The sequence below is a fragment of the Diabrotica virgifera genome, chromosome 4 (genome assembly GCF_917563875.1).
Source record: "Diabrotica virgifera virgifera chromosome 4, PGI_DIABVI_V3a".
In the NCBI taxonomy this organism is placed as follows: Eukaryota; Metazoa; Arthropoda; class Insecta; order Coleoptera; family Chrysomelidae; genus Diabrotica; species Diabrotica virgifera.
Genome location: NC_065446.1, coordinates 27,920,274 through 27,939,039, shown reverse-complemented (window position 1 = coordinate 27,939,039; position 18,766 = coordinate 27,920,274). Strand labels below are relative to the sequence as shown.

Genomic DNA, 18,766 nt, shown 5'->3' with positions numbered 1-18,766 from the left:
CTTGTATAAGTTTTGTTTAAAAATAATGCATAAGTAATGAGGAAATCGTAAAAACATGCTCGCCAAGGGATAGGGGTAGTTTCTGCAGTATATTTTCAAGGATAGGGGTGGTTTCCGCAGGAATGTTGCAATAACCATATATATTTTTGAAAAGCACTATTGATGAAGCATATGCCCGTATGGATCAAAAAGCAAAAAACAAAAAATAAGTTTCAACCCCCATTTTATTTATTTATTTTTGGCTACAGGGGTTGCACTAGGAAATCGCTTTTGGTGTCCATGCATGGGTAATAATAACGTGCACAAAATGATATATGAAGCATATTAATAAAGGGCATTGTGTGTGAAGGATTTCAAGAAAATCACTTTATTTATTAATTCTTCTTTTTTTTGGGTGGTTCCGAGGAAAAAATGGGGGTAAATTATACAAATTTGTAAATAGCACCAGTACGTGGGTAATTACTGAAAGTCTTTTTACTCTAGCATAAACGGTTCAGATGGTATAAAAAGGGGTTTTTTAAAATGTAACACCCTGTAATTAAAAATAGGCCAATTACCCTTAAGTAAAACCTATACCAAAAAATCAGTCACTTAGTTATGAATAATTGTCGCAGGATTTATTCCTAATTTCCGTTACAGTTAGGGAAAAATATATATTTTTTAAAAACATCTTTTTTAAAAACTTGTCAACTTTGGGGCGTCACCCCCGCTAAACAGTGGGTGATAGACATATGCTGTCGCGAAATACATAGCAGGAAATATAGTCCTCGTCATATTTCTATTAAGAAAAATTTTTTGCAAAACGTACAGGAAGGGCTATGTTTCGCAAAAACCACCAATTACCCACTTTAAAGGGATGAAAAAGGGGGTTCCGGGGCGAAATTTTTTCAGAAAAAGTTAGTCTTATAATAAGCACCCCTTGATCTACCAGAAAAAAAATAAAACCGGACTTGTGTCCATTTTGCAAGGTTCAACCTCTGTTTCCTACACTATATTGTTTACCTTTGTCTTCATGTCGACCAAACATGCTCAGAAGGCTAAATTCTTTCTTTTCTTCAAAGGTTTCTTTTAAATCATCAGAAATCTTGAAAAACACTTCTTTGGATACTTCTGGAGCCTCTTTTTCTTCAACTTTCTTTTCTTCCATCATTTCGGTCTCAGAGTCTTTCCTTTTTCGTTTCTTCTCTTTTTTATCCATCATTGATTTCGGTAGTTCATATTTTGAATGTTCCGGTTGTGATGGATCGAACCGTAACATTGATTTTTTTGTACTAAAAATAATGTATTATTTAAAAATAATAAAACACATATAAAAATAACACTAAGGCCTTTCGCACACACAGCTACTAAAAAGAAACTAAACTAGTTGGTAATCAGAGTTATCAACGGGTTATCAACTATGGCTCGCACATTACGCTACCGAAAATTAATAAAACGAGTCACTTCTTGACTGTACTTTGTACTGAGTAGCTTTGTTAGGCGGTGTTTAAGTTTATATATTATGTTGTCCTGAATCTATTTTCTTGTGAAATTTTTGTAATTAACTAGTTTTTGATGGGAAAGAAGCCACAATTTTACTAAAAAATAATTTTATTAATATTGCGACGTCCAAATCGGATGCCGTTGTCAAAGTACAAAAAATATTAATGAATTAAACAATAATTTTTACATACAACATTATTATTATTTTTAACATTAAACATTTATTTAATCTGACTCATTTATATCGGAAATTTAGACATATAATGTACATTTTAACGTAGAAGACTTTAAAATCATATTGTTGTTATTATTTATTGTCACCGTTGCATGTAGTTGTATTTTTAAAAACAGATCACATGTCATGATTTTTTGTGACGGATATTCTTGAGTTGGGGTTGATTTCATGTAATCGAATAAACTATCTTTCAGTAGAGTCGTCCCAGAAACGCAATTCATAAATATTAGCAATATCATTTTAAAGTATTCTACTTTAAAATGTATAATATATGTCTGAATTGTCGATATAAATGAGTCAGATTAAAAAAAATACATATTAGAAGAATTTTTTACTAAGCAACAACATTTTTGTTTAATTCATTAATATTTTTTGTATTTTGACAACGGCATCCGATTTGGACTACGAAACGTTAATAAAATCATTTTTTTTTTAGTAAAATTGTGGATTATTTCCCATCAATAGGTACTAGTAAATTAAGTTTATATAGGCACGGATGTTTTCCACTTCTTGCACTAATTTTATATTAAACGATTCCGCTGATTTTGCGTGTTAAACTTTAACAAAATATGACACTTTTTTCTCTGAGATAGGTAATAAGGTTTACTGCAAATAAGAAATTATATCGTTAAGAGCCTTTATAATTTTACTGTATAAGAGCAATAATTCACACAAAATAATTTGGCTTAGCTTAATTTACTGCAAAATACTAGCTTTGAAATATCTACGAATAAAAAAATTTTACACGCATAATCCAAACAAACCATGTTCATATCTTAAGGTTATTTAAAATATCAAAAATAACCATCTTTTATTTTTAATGTAAACAACAATAGAACATGTAAACCAATTCCCACTATGTCTTTACCTATATCAGTAATAAATACCTACCTCTCGCTGAGCACCAAAGTTCGACCCCTTCAATCCTTTATTCATTTTCCAAATGTTTACAAACTAGTCCCCCAGCGACCTGCATGTCCAGTCCGCTGTCGACTGATCATTCCCGCATTATAGACCGGCTGCTAACTAGTAGTGCTGTGTGCGGACGCTCATTAAAATACATGGACAGTGACTACTAAGTAACTGATTGGTAACTAAAATTACCAACTGGTTTCTTTTTAGCAGCTGTGTGTGCGAATGGCCTAACACTAAATCTGTGGTGCTAAGGCAAAACCCGATATGTCAAAAAAGGTGATTTTGCAGCAGATGAGTTTAAAAGTTCGCGGTGTTGCACAGGGGTGAATTTTGCCGAAAACCTGGCCAAAATTCAAAAATTTAAGTTTATATATTCCTAGAAATTTTATACGAATCTTGCTCTGTAGGTTTCGGAGGATCATAAATGGCCGTTGAGGGTAGAACAATACAAGCAGATCATGCATGGGCGCCCATCTAAAATTTTTTTAGGGGAGGGGCCAGACGTGAAGATGTTGCACATTACATTTTGTATACTTTGGATGATAATATATTATAGTTTAAAGCAACAGAAAAGCTAGGGGGGCAGTGGCCATGCCCATGGGCATAGGCGCCTATGAGATCATATATTTATATTATTAGTGTAAAGTTGTGATTGAACGACAGCGGACCGAATAAAATTAAAGTGTGTTATACAATTGAGGCATTGTTAGATTTTCGTTTAAAACTATAGACGTGTATTATTTTGTTATTTTATTTTTTTATAGCCTTTTTTCTATTCGAAATGTCGAATAAAGGCCTCTCCCATTTCTCGCCATTCATCTCTGTTGTGTGTGAGGCGTTTCCACATTGGTCCTGCGACTCTTCTGATGTCATCGCTCCAGCGCATTTGAGGTCTTCCTCTTGGTCTCTTCGCTTCGTACGGTCGCCAGTTTCCAACTTCCTTGCTCCATCTACCATTTTCGAGACGTTCGTTGTGTCCAGCCCATTTCCATTTTAATTTAGCCGCTTGTTCCACGGCATCCCTTACTTTTGTTTTGTTTCGGGTTACTTCGTTTGTTTGCCGATCTATTAGTGAGATACCAAGCATCTGTCGTTCCATGGCTCTTTGAGTTTTTCTAATCTTGTCCATGTTCATTTTTGTGAATGTCCAGGTTTGAGCTCCGTAAGTGAGAACGGGAAGGATACAAGAATCGAACACTTTGGTTCGAAGGTATTGTGGTATCTTTTTGTCTTTTAGTATATATGAGAGTTTTCCGAATGCAGCCCATCCCATTCTTACTCGTCTGCTTATTTCGGTAGTTTGATTTTCTTTGTTTACCTTGATATTCTGACCTAGATATATATATTCTTTTACATGTTCCACTTTTGTTCCTTGGATGGTTATCGTTGGTTGATCATCTTTGTTCGACATTAGCTTAGTTTTGCTCAAGTTCATTTTTAGTCCTTTTTTTAAGGATTCTCTATGAAGCTCATCGATCATCACCTTCAGTTCTTTCCAGCTGTCGGCTATTAGTACCACGTCATCTGCATATCTTAGGTGGTTTAAATACTTTCCATTTATCGAGAGTCCCTTTGTTTCCCAATTTAATGATTTAAAGATGTCTTCAAGTGCGGCAGTAAATAGTTTTGGAGATATGGTGTCTCCCTGTCTTACTCCTCGGTTGATTTTGATTGGCCTAGTTTTCATGTCGTTATCCATCGTGACTACCATTTCAGCATGTTTGTATATATTATGTATTAATATCCTATATCTAGAATCGATTCTGCTATTGACCAGTGCTTCCTCAATAGCCCATAATTCTATGCTGTCAAAAGCTTTTTCGTAATCTATAAATGCTAAGCAGATTGGTAAGTTGTACTCGTTAACTTTTCCATTAGGATCTTTAGTGTGTGAAGATGGTCGCATGTACTGAAGCCTTTTCTAAAACCGGCTTGTTCTGCTGGTTGATATACATCGAACTTTGTTGTCAATCTATTTGTAATTATTTTTGTGAATGTTTTATAAAGTTGTGATAGTAGTGATATTGGACGATAATTTTTCAGATCTGCATTGTCACCTTTTTTGTGTATTAAGATTGTGTTAGCAGTATTCCATTCCTTTGGTATGTTTCCTTCAAATAGGCATTTATTGAAAAGTATTTTTAGGTATCTGATAACTTCTTCCGCCGTCTTTCAGCATTTCTGCCAGAATTCCATCGTTACCCGGTGCTTTATTTCTTTTCATTTCTTTAAGTGCATTTTCTATTTCTGATTCGCTTATTTCGGGCATTAATTCAGAGTTTACGTTTGTTATTTGCCTTTTCAGATTTTGCTTTGAACAGTCGGGGGCATCGTTTTTTGAATGGTATTTTATGTTATTTGTTATAAATGTTATTTTATAGTGGATGCTATTTCTTGAGGTAAGTGGAGTATTTCAATATACTTTTTAGATTCTTTTCCCTAACATAAATTTTATTTACAACATATTTACAAAATGATGGCAAGAATCTTCCATCGTTTTCTGTTTACCAAGTTTTAAAATGGGAAAACTAAAAAAGTCAGCTTTGGTCAGCAAAGATTTTTTGCTTAATAAATAATTCAATATGTATATAAATATTCCTCAAGAAATCATCTGCAAAAAGTTGCAAACTTAGCGGAATTCTTCATTTTAAAAAACTGTAGCATGCTGGAGAATTTCTACATTAAGAGACTTTAATGTTATGGTCAGTTAATAAAGTAACTGGTTAAGAACAAAATATGAAGCAGCTGATCCAGTAAATTTACAGTTTTTTTTACACAAGAACCGCAGTTTTTTTGTTATTTTTTTGCTTTCTTCTTCTTGTTTTTTTAATCTTTAAGTCATTTTACCTTTATGTATAGGTCTATCTTTTTGCTTTCTTATTTTTATATTTTTTAATAATTTTGGTCGTGCGAGTCCAAAAATTTTGCCTTTTTTTAAAATAAAATGCATAAACGATACTTTATATTAAGAAGCCAAAAATAGGTAGGTCAACTTAATACATCTTAATTGTTTTGTAAATGAATCCGATTAATTATAATTATTACCTACCAATGTGTGGCTTCTTAACACAAAGTTTCGTTTATGCATTTCATTTTTAAAAAATTAAAATTTTTGGCTCACACGACCAAAATATAAACGTAAGGAAGGAAAAACAGGATTATACATAAGAGTAAAAGGACTTAAAGATTAAGGAAAAAAAGAAGAAAGCAAAAAAATAACAAAAAACGGCGGCTCTTGTGTAAAAAAACTGTAAATTTACTGGATCAGATCATTGTCTGCTTCATATTTTGTTCTTACTCTATTAACTGACCATATAACATTAAAGTCTTTTCATGTACAAATTCTCCAGCATTTTATATTTTTTTAAACTGAAAAATTCCGCTAAGGATGCATTTGGCTGCAGATGATTTTTTGAGGAATATTTATATACATTTTGAACTATTTATTAAACAAAATATCTTTGCTGAGCAAAGTAGACTTTTTTATGTTGTTCTGAAGCTATTTTCTTGTGGCATTTTTACAATTTTAACTATTTATAATGAGAAATAAGCCACAATATTATTAAAAAATGATTTTTATTAACGTTTCGACGCCCAAATCGGGTGCCGTTGTCAAAATACAAAATACTATTAACATAAACAAAAATGTTGTTGCTTAGTAAAAAAATTCTTCTAATAATTTATTTAATTTGACTCATTTATATCGGCAATTCAGATACATATGATACATTTTAAAGTAGAAGACTTTAAAATGATATTGCCAATATTTATGGGTTGCGTTCCTGGGACGACTTTACTGAAAGATAGTTCATTCGATTACATGAAATCAACCCCAACTCAAGAATATCCGTCACAAAAAAATCATAGCATGTGATCTGTCTTTAAAAAGACAACCACATGCAACGGTGACATTAAAATTCTCGCGTTAGAGATCTCATAGTAAATCACGAGGGAAAACCAGGAAAAACCTCGTGATACTATCCCGACATCGTAAGTATTTGGTCTTACATTTAATTTACTCTCAAAATTAATACCAAATTCTGACTTTACTATATTTTGTTTAAATTATAAATAATATCAATAATACATGGATATATAAGTAATACTAAAATATAAAGTATGTACTAACTCGACTATTGACTTACTAATTGTGGTATTTTCTTTCTATTGACTTCCTCTTTCAGTATGGGTATCCACATCCTACTGCATTCCACCGAGGAATTTGCGACACAGTTGGTTTCGTTTAGCATAATTAGAGCCGCTTCTTTGATTTTTCTCTTTTTACTATCTGTTTCTTTCAGGACTATACTTGAATCTCTCCACTGAACTCTATGTTCATTATCCCATGCGTGTTGACATATTTGAGATCTATCAAATTCTCTATTTTTAATATAAGATTGATGTTCACTTATTCTAACGTTTAATGGTCTTGATGTTTCACCTATATAAAACTGTTCGCATTCACAAGGTATTTTATAAATACAATTCTTTGTCCTTTCTTGTTCATTGTTAGGTTTAGTTTTAGATAGAATAGATCTCAATGTGTTGGTTGTTTTGAATGTTGTTGAAATGTTGAATTTATTTCCCATTGTTTTAAGTTTCTCGGATAGTCCTTTTATGTATGGTATTGATATTTTCCTCGTATTATTTCTTGTGAATGTTGTAGGATCCCGTTCTATGTTGTTCTGTTCCATTCGATCCAATCTTGACAATTCCTTATTTATAAACGATAAAGGATAATCATTTTTTAATAAAACAGATGTTAAGAATTGTTTTTCTTCTAAAAATGAATTTTCGTTAGAACAAGTAATTTTGGCTCTATCATATAAGGATTTTATGATTCCCTTTTTAACGTTGATGTTGTGATTTGATTTGTAATTGAGATATCTGGTTGTCTTTTTAAAGACAAGCTATGATTTTTTTGTGACGGATATTCTTGAGTTGGGGTTGATTTCATGTAATCGAATGAACTATCTTTCAGTAAAGACGTCCCAGGAACGCAACTCATAAATATTGGCAATATCATTTTAAAGTCTTCTACTTTAAAATGTATCATATGTATCTGAATTGCCGATATAAATAAGTCAAATTAAATAAATTATTAGAAGAATTTTTTTACTAAGCAACAACATTTTTGTTTATGTTAATAGTATTTTGTATTTTGACAACGGCACCCGATTTGGGCGTCGAAACGTTAATAAAAATCATTTTTTAATAATATTGTGGCTTATTTCCCATTATAAATAGTTAAAATTAAGACTTTTTTATTTTTCCCTTTTTAAAACTTGGAAAACTTAAAACGATTGAAACTTCTTGCCAGACATGTTGTGTCTGGCACAACATGTCTGACAAACATGTTGTAAATAAAGTCTATTTTACAAAGAAAAAAATACTCCACTTACCTGCAGACATAGCATCCACTATAAACTAACAAAATAATACACGTCTATAGTTGTTGTAAATGAAAACCAAACAATGCCCCAATATTATTGTATAACACACTTAATTTTTATTTGGTCCGCTGTCGTTCAATCACAACTTTACACCAATATAAATATATGACAATGAACAAGTTGCTGATATGAGCACATTGTGTAAATGTAACATTTATAAATATATGATCTCATAGTCTCTCATGCCCATGGGCATGGCCACGGCTTTTCTGTTGCTTAAAACTATAATATATTGTCATCCAAAGTATACAAAATGTAATGTGCAACATTTTCACATCTGGCCTCTCCCCTAAAAATTTTTTAGATGAGCGCCCATGCATGATCTGCTTGTATTGTTCTACCCTTAACGGCCATTTATGTTCTCAAAAACCTACAGAGCAAGGTTCATATAAAATTTCTCAGGATATACCTATAAATTTAGATTATTACATTTTGGCCAGGTTTTCGGCGAAATTCACCACTGCGTCGTTGTAATAGTGGACATATCGGAAACTAATTTTATCATACTGGTTACATGGTTGCGTTTAGCCATGTAGGGTTTTGTGATCATATTCTTTATCGCTCAATGTACATAGAAGATACAATGTATTCATCCACAAAGTTTACACAATTCTTACAAAAAAAAATGTATAAATCTTATCGGACTAGTCAAAATTTTAGTACAATAGAGCACAATATATAGTAAAAGTACACATGATTAAAATAAAATAAATAAGAAATAAATAAAAGTTACAAATAAAATTTTTAGAACTATTGTTGCAAAAATGTTAAGAATTTAAAAATCCATCAATACTGTAGAATGTGTTGTCCATTAAAAATGAATACACAGTTTGGCGAAAACCTTTATGGGAAGAATTACTGAGAGTTAATATTTATATTGACTATTTTATTGTAACATTTTATTCCAATATATTCAGGTGCATGTTGGGATACACCTAATATAGAGAAAGGTTGTCGAAAATTTGATTTACCTCTAGTATCATGTGAATGAATGTCCCCATTTCTGTCAAACTTGAGCTTGTTTTCCTCGATGTGCAATATTAATTGGAAAATTGAAAGGCTAGGTAGTGTTAAAATATTAGACTTCTTAAATAGTGGCTTGCAACTATACATACTTCTTAAAACTTTCTTTTGAGCTATAAATGCCCGTTCAAAATGAGATGAGCAACCCCAAAATATTAAGCCATACTGAATAAACTAAAGTAAATCATTTGCAATATATCAAATGAGACAGTTTCTCTTAAATTGCGCATTATATAGCTACATGTACAGGGTTATTCACTATATTTTGACCCCCCTGTAAATTGCTTTATTTACAGAATTAAAAAAATATATTAAATGCAAAAGTTATTCGATTTTTAAATTATGATTTTTTGACATATATATCATACTAGTGACGTCATCCATCTGGGCGTGATGACGTAATCGACTATTTTTTTTAATCAGAATAGGGGTCGTGTGATAGCTCATTTGAAAGGGTATTCAATTCTCTATTCAGTAATATAAACATTAAGATAATTATTTATACAGGGTGTCAAGAAATTTTTTTTAATTAAATTAATTGACACAAAAAGAAGAATGTATGTAATTTATTTATTTCAAAATATCTTCTACTGCTGTTAGAAAACAGAAATAAAAGTTTATTGCACAAATAAACATTGCTTTTTGCTTAAATTCAATGTTTAAACTGCCAAGAGGCAGATGGGCGGCAGCTTGAACATTGAATTTAAGTGAAAAGTAATGTTTATTTGTTCAATTAACATTTATGTCTGTTTTCTGACAGCAGTAGAATGTATTTTGAATTAAATAAATTACATACATTCTTCTTTTTGTGTCAATTAATTTAATTCAATAAAAAATTTTGGTATAAATAATTATCTTAATGTTTATATTACTGAATAGAGAATTGAATTACCTTTCAAATGAGCTAGCACACGACCCCTATTCTCATTTAAAAAAATAGTCGATTACGTCATCACGCTCAGATGGATGACGTCACTAGTATGATATATATGTCAAAAAATCGAATAACTTTTGTATTTAACATTTTTTTCTAATTCTGTAAATGAAGCAGTTTACAGGGGGGTCAAAATATAGTGAATAACCCTGTACTTAACTTTGCTGATACATGATTTACGTGAGTTTCCCATGTAAGTTTATGATCTAGGGTTACCCCCAAAAATTTCGTGGTAGTATAACTTTCTACTGATTTGCCATCCACTTGTAAATAAAAGTCAGAATTTGGAGTTGAGTTTTTTGGTAAGAAACGCATAAAATGTGTTTTTGTTACGTTGAGCTTGAGTCCATTATTTTTACAATATGTGCTAAATTCAACAGACGCAACATTGGTATTTTCCACCAGTTGTATGGGTTCACTGTGAGACATGAGAATATTGGTAGCATCAGCATACTGAACAATTTTATCTGGCATTGAACAAAATGTGTTTAGGTCACTTACAAATATAATGAAAAATAAAGGCCCCAGTATTGAGCCTTGAGGTACACCCATCAAACATTGAAGTGGCATCGATGTTACATTATCCACTGTGACTACTTGAGTTCTATTACTTAGATAAGATAGGGCCCAATACGGTATACCACATACTCCAATACCCTGGCATATTGGCATTAAAAACGAAAAATCGATAATTTTTGATATATCGGGTTTTTCCTTAGTACCACAGAAATATAAGGGCAAAAAAAGGATATATGCCGCAATTGCAGGTTGGAGTTATATTGGGAAATTTGCAATAAAACTTCTAGATATGGCTAAAAAACGTACTAAAGGGTACTCTTCATTTTCATTTAAGTCGGTAGGATTTCTAGATTTTAATTTCTAGAAAAATTAATTTGGTTATTTCATTTATAGGAGATTCTGACCAATAGAAAGCTACAGAAATAAAAATTAAAGAGAAAATTTTTGATAATATATAACTCGGACAATTGTTTTTGAGAAAATACCACTTTACCTAGGAACATGTTTTTCATTTCTTGAAAGCACCTTTTTCCCTAAAACTTTTTCGAGTATGGCATACTCCTGTCTCTTTTCTTCCTCCAGAGAGATATCTTCATTTTCATTCGTTGTATTCTCCACGTTTTGTTCTTCTGTTTTATCTTCATTTAAAAACCTAGCATCTAATGCAAACCTTTTGTCATTCTTATATTTTGATTGTAGCTCCAATAACTGAAATCATAATCTTTTTTAACAAGTGAGTTTTAAAATTTAAATAACATTTATATTATATTATAATAAATACTATGTATTTGACTAAATTAATATACCTCCAAGAAATTAACGCACCACCTTAAAAATGGGTAATTATTGATGTCTCGAATTTCCTAAACCTGTTGCCCGATTTATGTGATTTTTTAATATGTTATAGCCTCATTCTTTAACAATATCGCCGTAATAATACTGTTGCTAGATAGGTAAATTTTCATTGTACACCGGCTTTACCAATAAAACTGTGTTTTTTCTCAAAGTTCACCACACCATGTAGAATATTTTCGCATTTATAAAATACAGAAATTAAAACCCAACTATAGCCTCAGCTTTTCTTAACATTCTGATTTTTGATTCAATCGATTATGTCGGATAATAAAAAAGTTAGGTACTTTAACAACTAGCCATGTTCTTCACCAATACAGGGTGTTTCTAAATAAGTGCGACAAACTTTAAGGGGTAATTCTGCATGAAAAAATAATGACATAAAAAATATGATATAAAAAATAATAAAATAATAAATAAATTGACAGTTTGTAAGAAAAATTTCAACATCCCGTATCTCGGAAACGAAGCATTTGCAGACATACATTTATACAGCAACTGTCATTTCTTTTTCATACAGAATCACCCCGTAAAGTTTGTCGCACCCTGTATTGATGAAAAACATGGCTAGTGGTTAAAGTACCTAACTTTTTATTATTGTTCAACATAAGCGATTGAATCAAAAAACAGCATGTTACGAAAACCTAAGGCTATAGTTAGGTTTTAATTTAAGTATTTTATAAATGCTAGAATATGCCACAGGATGTGGTGAACTTTGAGACAAAAACACAGTTTGATTAATGCACCCGATACAATGACAATTTACCTGTCTAGCAACAATATTATTACGGCGATATTGTTAAAGAATAAGGCTATAACATATTAAAAAATCACTTAAATCGGACAACAGGAAATTCAAGACATCAAAAATGACCCATTTTTATTATTTACACAATTGTCACCGATACTTCTACATAAGGAAACGGAGGATTTAAAAATCGAAAAATTACTGCCCTTTTTTTTGAACTGGAATATTTGGGGAAGTCAATAGGGCTTTTCATTCACAGTCATTTGCTTCGAGCTTCTGTCATATGTTACATAATCCATTAATATACACGGATTATACAACATATGACAGAAGCTCGAAACAAATGACAATCGATGAAAAGCCCTATAGAAAACATGTAGAATCTCGTGGGTATCGAAATTTTTACTGCGCCATGGTTTTTGATTAACATTTAAGCAAAATTCATTTCATTCATTTTAATATCGTGAAAGCATTCGAACGACTTTCTTTAAAATGAGATTTTCTAAATTAAAAAATGTTTATAAACAAAAAAGTTATTGCAAATTAAGCCCGAAAATAAGTATTTTGAAGTGAATACTTCTTATAGCTCAGTATGGAATTTTGACGAGACTAAAATCATATTTGGCGTCATTCAAAAATGGTAATGCAAGCGAGAACCTTACAGTATACCATAATATACAGTAGGAAAAATGAAAGAATACCCATGCGTCATCGATAATATGCATATGAGCGAGATCAAAAATTTCTAGTCAAAACAACGTCTAAACTAAGTTAATACTGTAAAAAAACGGATGTGACTACTACCCCACCGTACGATTTTTCGCTAGGTAAATGTCTCAAAAATGTTTTGTGATGTTATTCTTTTTCTGATAATATCTATATATTTATTGGTCATAAATGTTACTTTTACTACCGTAATTAATATAGAATAATAATACAAAAATAATGAGTAAGCAAATATAGTATTATGAATTTCTCCATGTTAAAGTTGTCGGATGTAAATAGTAACAGGAATTTAAAAAATGTCGTTTATGTCAGCTGCATTAAGGGGTTACATAGGTCTTGCGGGTAAAAAAAAGTGACTTTTTAAAAAAATTATATCTCGAAAACTAAAAACTATTTTTATTTATAATTGGAACATGTAAAAGTATAGTACTTAAGGTACTCACAAAAAAATTTTCAGCCAAAAATATTCATTTTTGTAGAGTTGACTGTAATTTTTCGATAACAGCTTTTTTTGCGGTGGGCAGCATAACTATGTCCAGTCTCATCTGAAATCAAAAAGTTTCTTGTAGTTTATAACTCTGGCTAGTGAATGAACGAAGGAATATTTATTAGGTGAAGTAGTTTTTGTTTTATAAAAAAAAACTACTTTAAAAATGGTCATTTTTGAAAAAATGAGAAAAATTGGGGTCAAAAATGTGTAAACTTATGTAAATTACTTATGTAAAATCTTCAAATTTTATATTTTTTAATTCCTTCGTTCATTCACAAGCCAGAGGTATAAACTACAAGAAATTTTTTGATTTTTTGATTTCAGATGAGACTGGACTTAGTTATGCTGCCCACCGCAAAAAAGGGCTGTTGTCGAAAAATTGTATTCAACTCTACAAAAATGAATATTTTTGGCTGACAATTTTTTGAGAGTACCTTAAGTATTATGCTTTTACATGTTCCAATTATAAATAAAAATAATTTTTAGTTTTCGAAATATATTTTTTTAAAGTCACTTTTTTTTTACCCGCAAGACCTATGTAACCCCTTAAGTGACTTAAATGAAAGTAAACTTTTAGATTATTTTCCATTATCTGCAAATAAATGTACATTTGTAAAAATATACTAATCTGTAATTTTATACACTATGACTGAAAAATGAGAGTAATATGTACACATTTGGCAAACTCATAGACAGAAGTTAACCATATTGACAGATGATTACTTACAAATTTTATTGACTTTTAATTAAATAAATACTTACCAAACCAAAAATATAATATAATATCAAAATAGCTTTTAAAAGAACTAAGTTTATTCAAGTAAATACGACTGATTATTAAAATTTATTAACTCTACCGAACCTAACCCAGCTTCACTGTCAAAGTGACAGAAATTTAATCTGTTAGATTATAGCTGACCAGCACCATTACTCGAACAGTAGTTTATACAATCATCTCTACTGATGTTGAATGTTTTTCTAAGAATGACATTAGAAGTACAGAAATAGTCAAGTGTGAGTTTAAATTTTCTACTAAATTAATATGATTAAGTTGAACAATTGTATCGCCGTGTCACTCTGTCAATTATAAATATGTAACTGCGTATGTCTTGGATAACGTTTTTGCTTAGTAGACAACACTAACAGCCGGTTTCCGAAACGGTATTCAAATCTCCGATCATCTAATCGGCTGTCAGATTTGATCAACTGTTAACCTGTGATGGGTTTCTCAAACGCCAATTATTGTAAAATTGCATGATCATAGATCATGTAATCGATGATCTGACATACGATTTGGTAGCGATACTGTCACAATTGGCTGTTATCCTTCAAAATTTCAATTATATTAACCTCTAAATCCAAACTTGTATCTTTAGATTCTAAAGGTGCATTCTCTCTTACGTACTGTCACTTTTGTTTGGAGCAAGAATTGAACGAGAGCATTTTAAAAATGAGGCTAGATATTGTGACGAAAGTTAGAGATATAAAACAGTTTATTTATGATCTATAATATTTTATAACCTTATTTTTATTTTTGGTCTATATATTTACTTTTTATATTTATTTTTAATTTATTTACCGGCTGTGTTATTGTCTTCAAAGTTAGCTGATATAATTTCTCACACGTTTTCCCTCTTATTTACATCGCTATAATCATTATGTTCTGCTTTTTAGAGCTCTGGCCTCTCAAAAAATAGCTCCATGAGTCTAGCATCCTTGTCCTTACATTGTTAAAAGAAAAAAAAATATAAATTATATAATCAAATATAAAAAATGTCCGAGATATCCATGTTCTGCAAGTTAAATAAATATTTTAAATTATTTCTTCCATAAAAAAATCTTATTTTTATTGAATAATATGATTTATATCATTTACATATGTGTTATTTGACAATTTTTTCCCGGAATTTGTTAATTACAGTAATTAAAAAACTAAAAAAACTCTTAACAGCCCGTTAATCGACGGATAGTCGCAGATTAGGTAACAGTCCATTTTTACCGCCGTTTGACAAGCGAAACTGGTTAATCGACCTTTAGCAGACTCAAAACACTCATGATCGGCTGTTAACTAACGATTAATCTTTTGTCAGGTGATCGACTGTTGTTAAAACTAGTTTGTTTGACGTTTCTGACGCATTTAATCTATTGTTAATCGTCGATTACATAATTTTTGAGATGATCATCCTTTCGGAAACCGGGCGTTAATAATCTATCTCTCTCGTTTGTTATTTATAGAAAAAGGCAGCAAATCCAAAATATGTACGTGATATGATCATTCATGGGTATTCTTTCATTTTTCCGACTGTACATATCTATACACTTATTTTAACTGTCTTACTAAATGGAGTACATATCCCGAATTATCTATTATTTGGCTGGTTTCAGGGTGATTTCAAGTATAAATCCCGAATTTTACATTATTGGCTGGCTTTGTGGTGGTTTTAACACTATAGGGGTGAGTTGTTCCATTTTCTCACAAAAAAAAAATAGTGTGATACACACAAGTTTTTGTGGTAAAACTAAGTATGGATCCCGAATTTGATGTTATTGACTGGGTTCGGTATGGTTTCAACCCTATAGGGGTAGATTTGTTCAGTTTTTCGAAAAAAAAAATAGAGCAGCACATGTTTTTACATTAAAACTAAATAAATATAGATTCCGAATTTTCAATTCTTGTGACTGGCTTCGGCACTGTTTTAACCATGTAGGGATTGAATTGTTCAGTTTTTCTGAAAAATATAGTGTGACACATTTTTCTATGGTAAAATTAGACATAGATTTAGAATTTTCTACTATTGACTGGGTTCAGGGTCGTTTCAACCCTATAGGTGTTGATTAAATAAAATAACATTAACTGTACCTACCTTTTGACCCTCTTTTCCTTGAAAATGTTCCTTAACTGAAAAACTAGGCTCAAACTCTTCTTCAGAGTCACTACCATTGAATAAAGACCTTTTATCCTCTGTAACTTTATTTTGCTTTTTATTTGAGTGACTTGTGGTTTTATTATTAGAGATATCTTCAGTGTCATCAAATATAATCTTATTTCTTGACCTAGAATCCACATTTGACAAAGCAGCTTGAATTAATGACTTTTGATTCTGGTATCCTTGCTTAAGATTTTTTAATGATTCCAATCTTTTAATGTTGGCCTCTGAAGTATTTATAGGGGCCTTTTTATTCTGCTTTTCTATTTTGATAATAGGTTCTTTGCCTACAGATTCTATTTTAAGACTTTTTGCATTTATTAAAGTTTTTCCTCTATTGTTTTTAATCTTAAAATCCGGATCATGATATTGAGTTTCATTTACTATGTCTACAGACTTTTGATTGTTGTTTACTAGTTTCGGCTTTTCTTCTTCATCTTCCGAATCTGAAGAACTTGTAGAACTGCTATCAGAATCTGATGACACATGCTTCTTAGGTGTAAATTTAGGTAGACCATTAACTTTCTTCTCAGGCAAGATAGGTTTCTCCTCAGATGTTGTTTCAGTTTTAGGTATATTTAAAGGTTGATTTTGCCGTTCTCGTTTCAATCTATCAAGGAAACTCTCTTTTGCGATCTGAAGCATTACTCGTTGGCCAAACCATTTTCCTTTTGAGAAGTCATTAAAACCTAAAATGTAACAGGTTACAGGTTTTAAAAATGTAGGTGTTTCATTGAAATCTGCACTAGATGTGGATAGACAAAACCTATATGGTTTAATAAAACTATTCACCTATTACCTTGATTCTAAAGAATCTGAGCCTATAAATTTGTGATAACTTTTACTCTCCAAAGAATTGTCTATCTTTAGCGGTGGTGTTAATTCAATGAAACACATTATAAAAAAACTAAATAAACATGCAACTACTTACAATTATCTAAGCTTTTCGCATCTATGTTAGTCGTAACATAGGCGAAAAATAAAGAAGTATTTTTCTGACCCAGTTCCTTTCGTTCTTTGATTTCAATAGATGAGACTTCTCCGTAGTTACCAAATATATTTTGAAGCTCATCTTTGCTTGCTGTTTCGGGTAAATCACTTATAAAAATCCTTTTTGTTTCTAGTTTCATTTTTTATTTTTCATTTCATGTGCTGAAATTTTTGGTTATGTTTACTTCTGACAACTATAACCTTAAAAATTCTTCTTTTTGTGTATTATTGAAGTTGGCTTCTAAGCAATAAGTAAGTCATCCACATAAATGCTATTTAGATATTAAAATAATATACAAGCGCATATACAAAATAATATATTCTCCTTTTCATGAACATTTTTCAGTGCGTCACAAATTATAGAAAAAAAGGTAAGTCCGTGATAATACACATTTATGACATTTATTCTAACGTGACATTTTAGTTAAATCTGACAGTTGTCAAATTTTATTTTCAATTTGGAATAAAACCAAATCAATTGTGTCTATTGCATTTATAAAATGGTATTTTCTTTCATTTGTATAGTCTTATAAATTGTACAGATTATATTGATAATATTATTATTTTATTTAATAAATAATTCTTTTTTGATTATGGCGCCATCTATCGACAACTAGAATAATCACCGAACTAGAATAATTACCGAAGTATTCCCAGACGTGCCTTTTTTTCTGTCACATACAATTTAATGCGTTAGAGAGAAATCGAAAAACTGTGACGCACTGAAAGATGATCATGAGAAAAAGAATATAATCGTATTTTTAATTTAAGCGCATATTTATTTCAGCCATGATACTATAAATAACATGTAATTATTTATAGTATCATGATTTCAGCTTCAGCCCCGATGCACAACTTTCACATGAAATTTTTGTCTCTCTCATAGCTGTCCCAATAATAATCAATTTATATAAATATATCTCTCTCTTACAATCTACCTATATTCACCGAATATTCCTTTCTTATTGAGCACCCCCCAGGGGACACTACTATATGCTTTCTTAATATCTTCTATATACACACACCCGAACTTATATGGAAGCACCACGAATCACCATGTATTTCAAAGCAAAGTACTTAAGAGGAAACAGTAGCGATCAACAGGTAGCAAAAACGCGTTCCAAGATTGCGGTTGTAATTTTGAATATTTTTTCGAGATATTTGGCACACGTATTCGTAATATAATAAAGAATGGCGGTACAGAGCATAATTTGAAAAATATATTAATATGTGGAAATTACTCTGTAATTAAATACAATATTAAGAAAACGAGCCTGTACCGCCATTAAGAAGAACAAAAAAATACACTTTTTTCAAATAAACTTTTTTATCCGATGCCTAGATTTTGTGTCATTTTGGAACTATACTAATGAAATAAAAAATTTTAGTAGTTCCAAAATGACACAAAATCTAGGCATCGGATAAAAAAGTTTATTTAAAGAAAGTGTATTTTTTTGTTCTTCCTAATGGCG

The 18,766-nt window shown here is 30.9% G+C and overlaps 1 protein-coding gene across 1 annotated transcript in view; it reads right to left on the bottom strand.

Annotated features, from left to right (window-relative positions):
• The window catches only part of LOC114349328 (nucleolar protein 8), a 31,317-nt gene extending 13,762 nt beyond the window's left edge, over positions 1-17,555 (bottom strand). The window contains exons 1-4 of the mRNA XM_028299666.2: positions 17,236-17,555; positions 16,242-16,993; positions 11,055-11,269; positions 1,003-1,271 (exon numbers count right to left, since the gene is read on the bottom strand). Coding sequence (XP_028155467.2) covers positions 1,003-1,271; positions 11,055-11,269; positions 16,242-16,993; positions 17,236-17,434 — 1,435 coding nt within the window. The 5' untranslated portion in view covers positions 17,435-17,555. The remainder of the gene's footprint in view (positions 1-1,002; positions 1,272-11,054; positions 11,270-16,241; positions 16,994-17,235) is intronic.
• Positions 17,556-18,766: the final 1,211 nt, after the last annotated feature.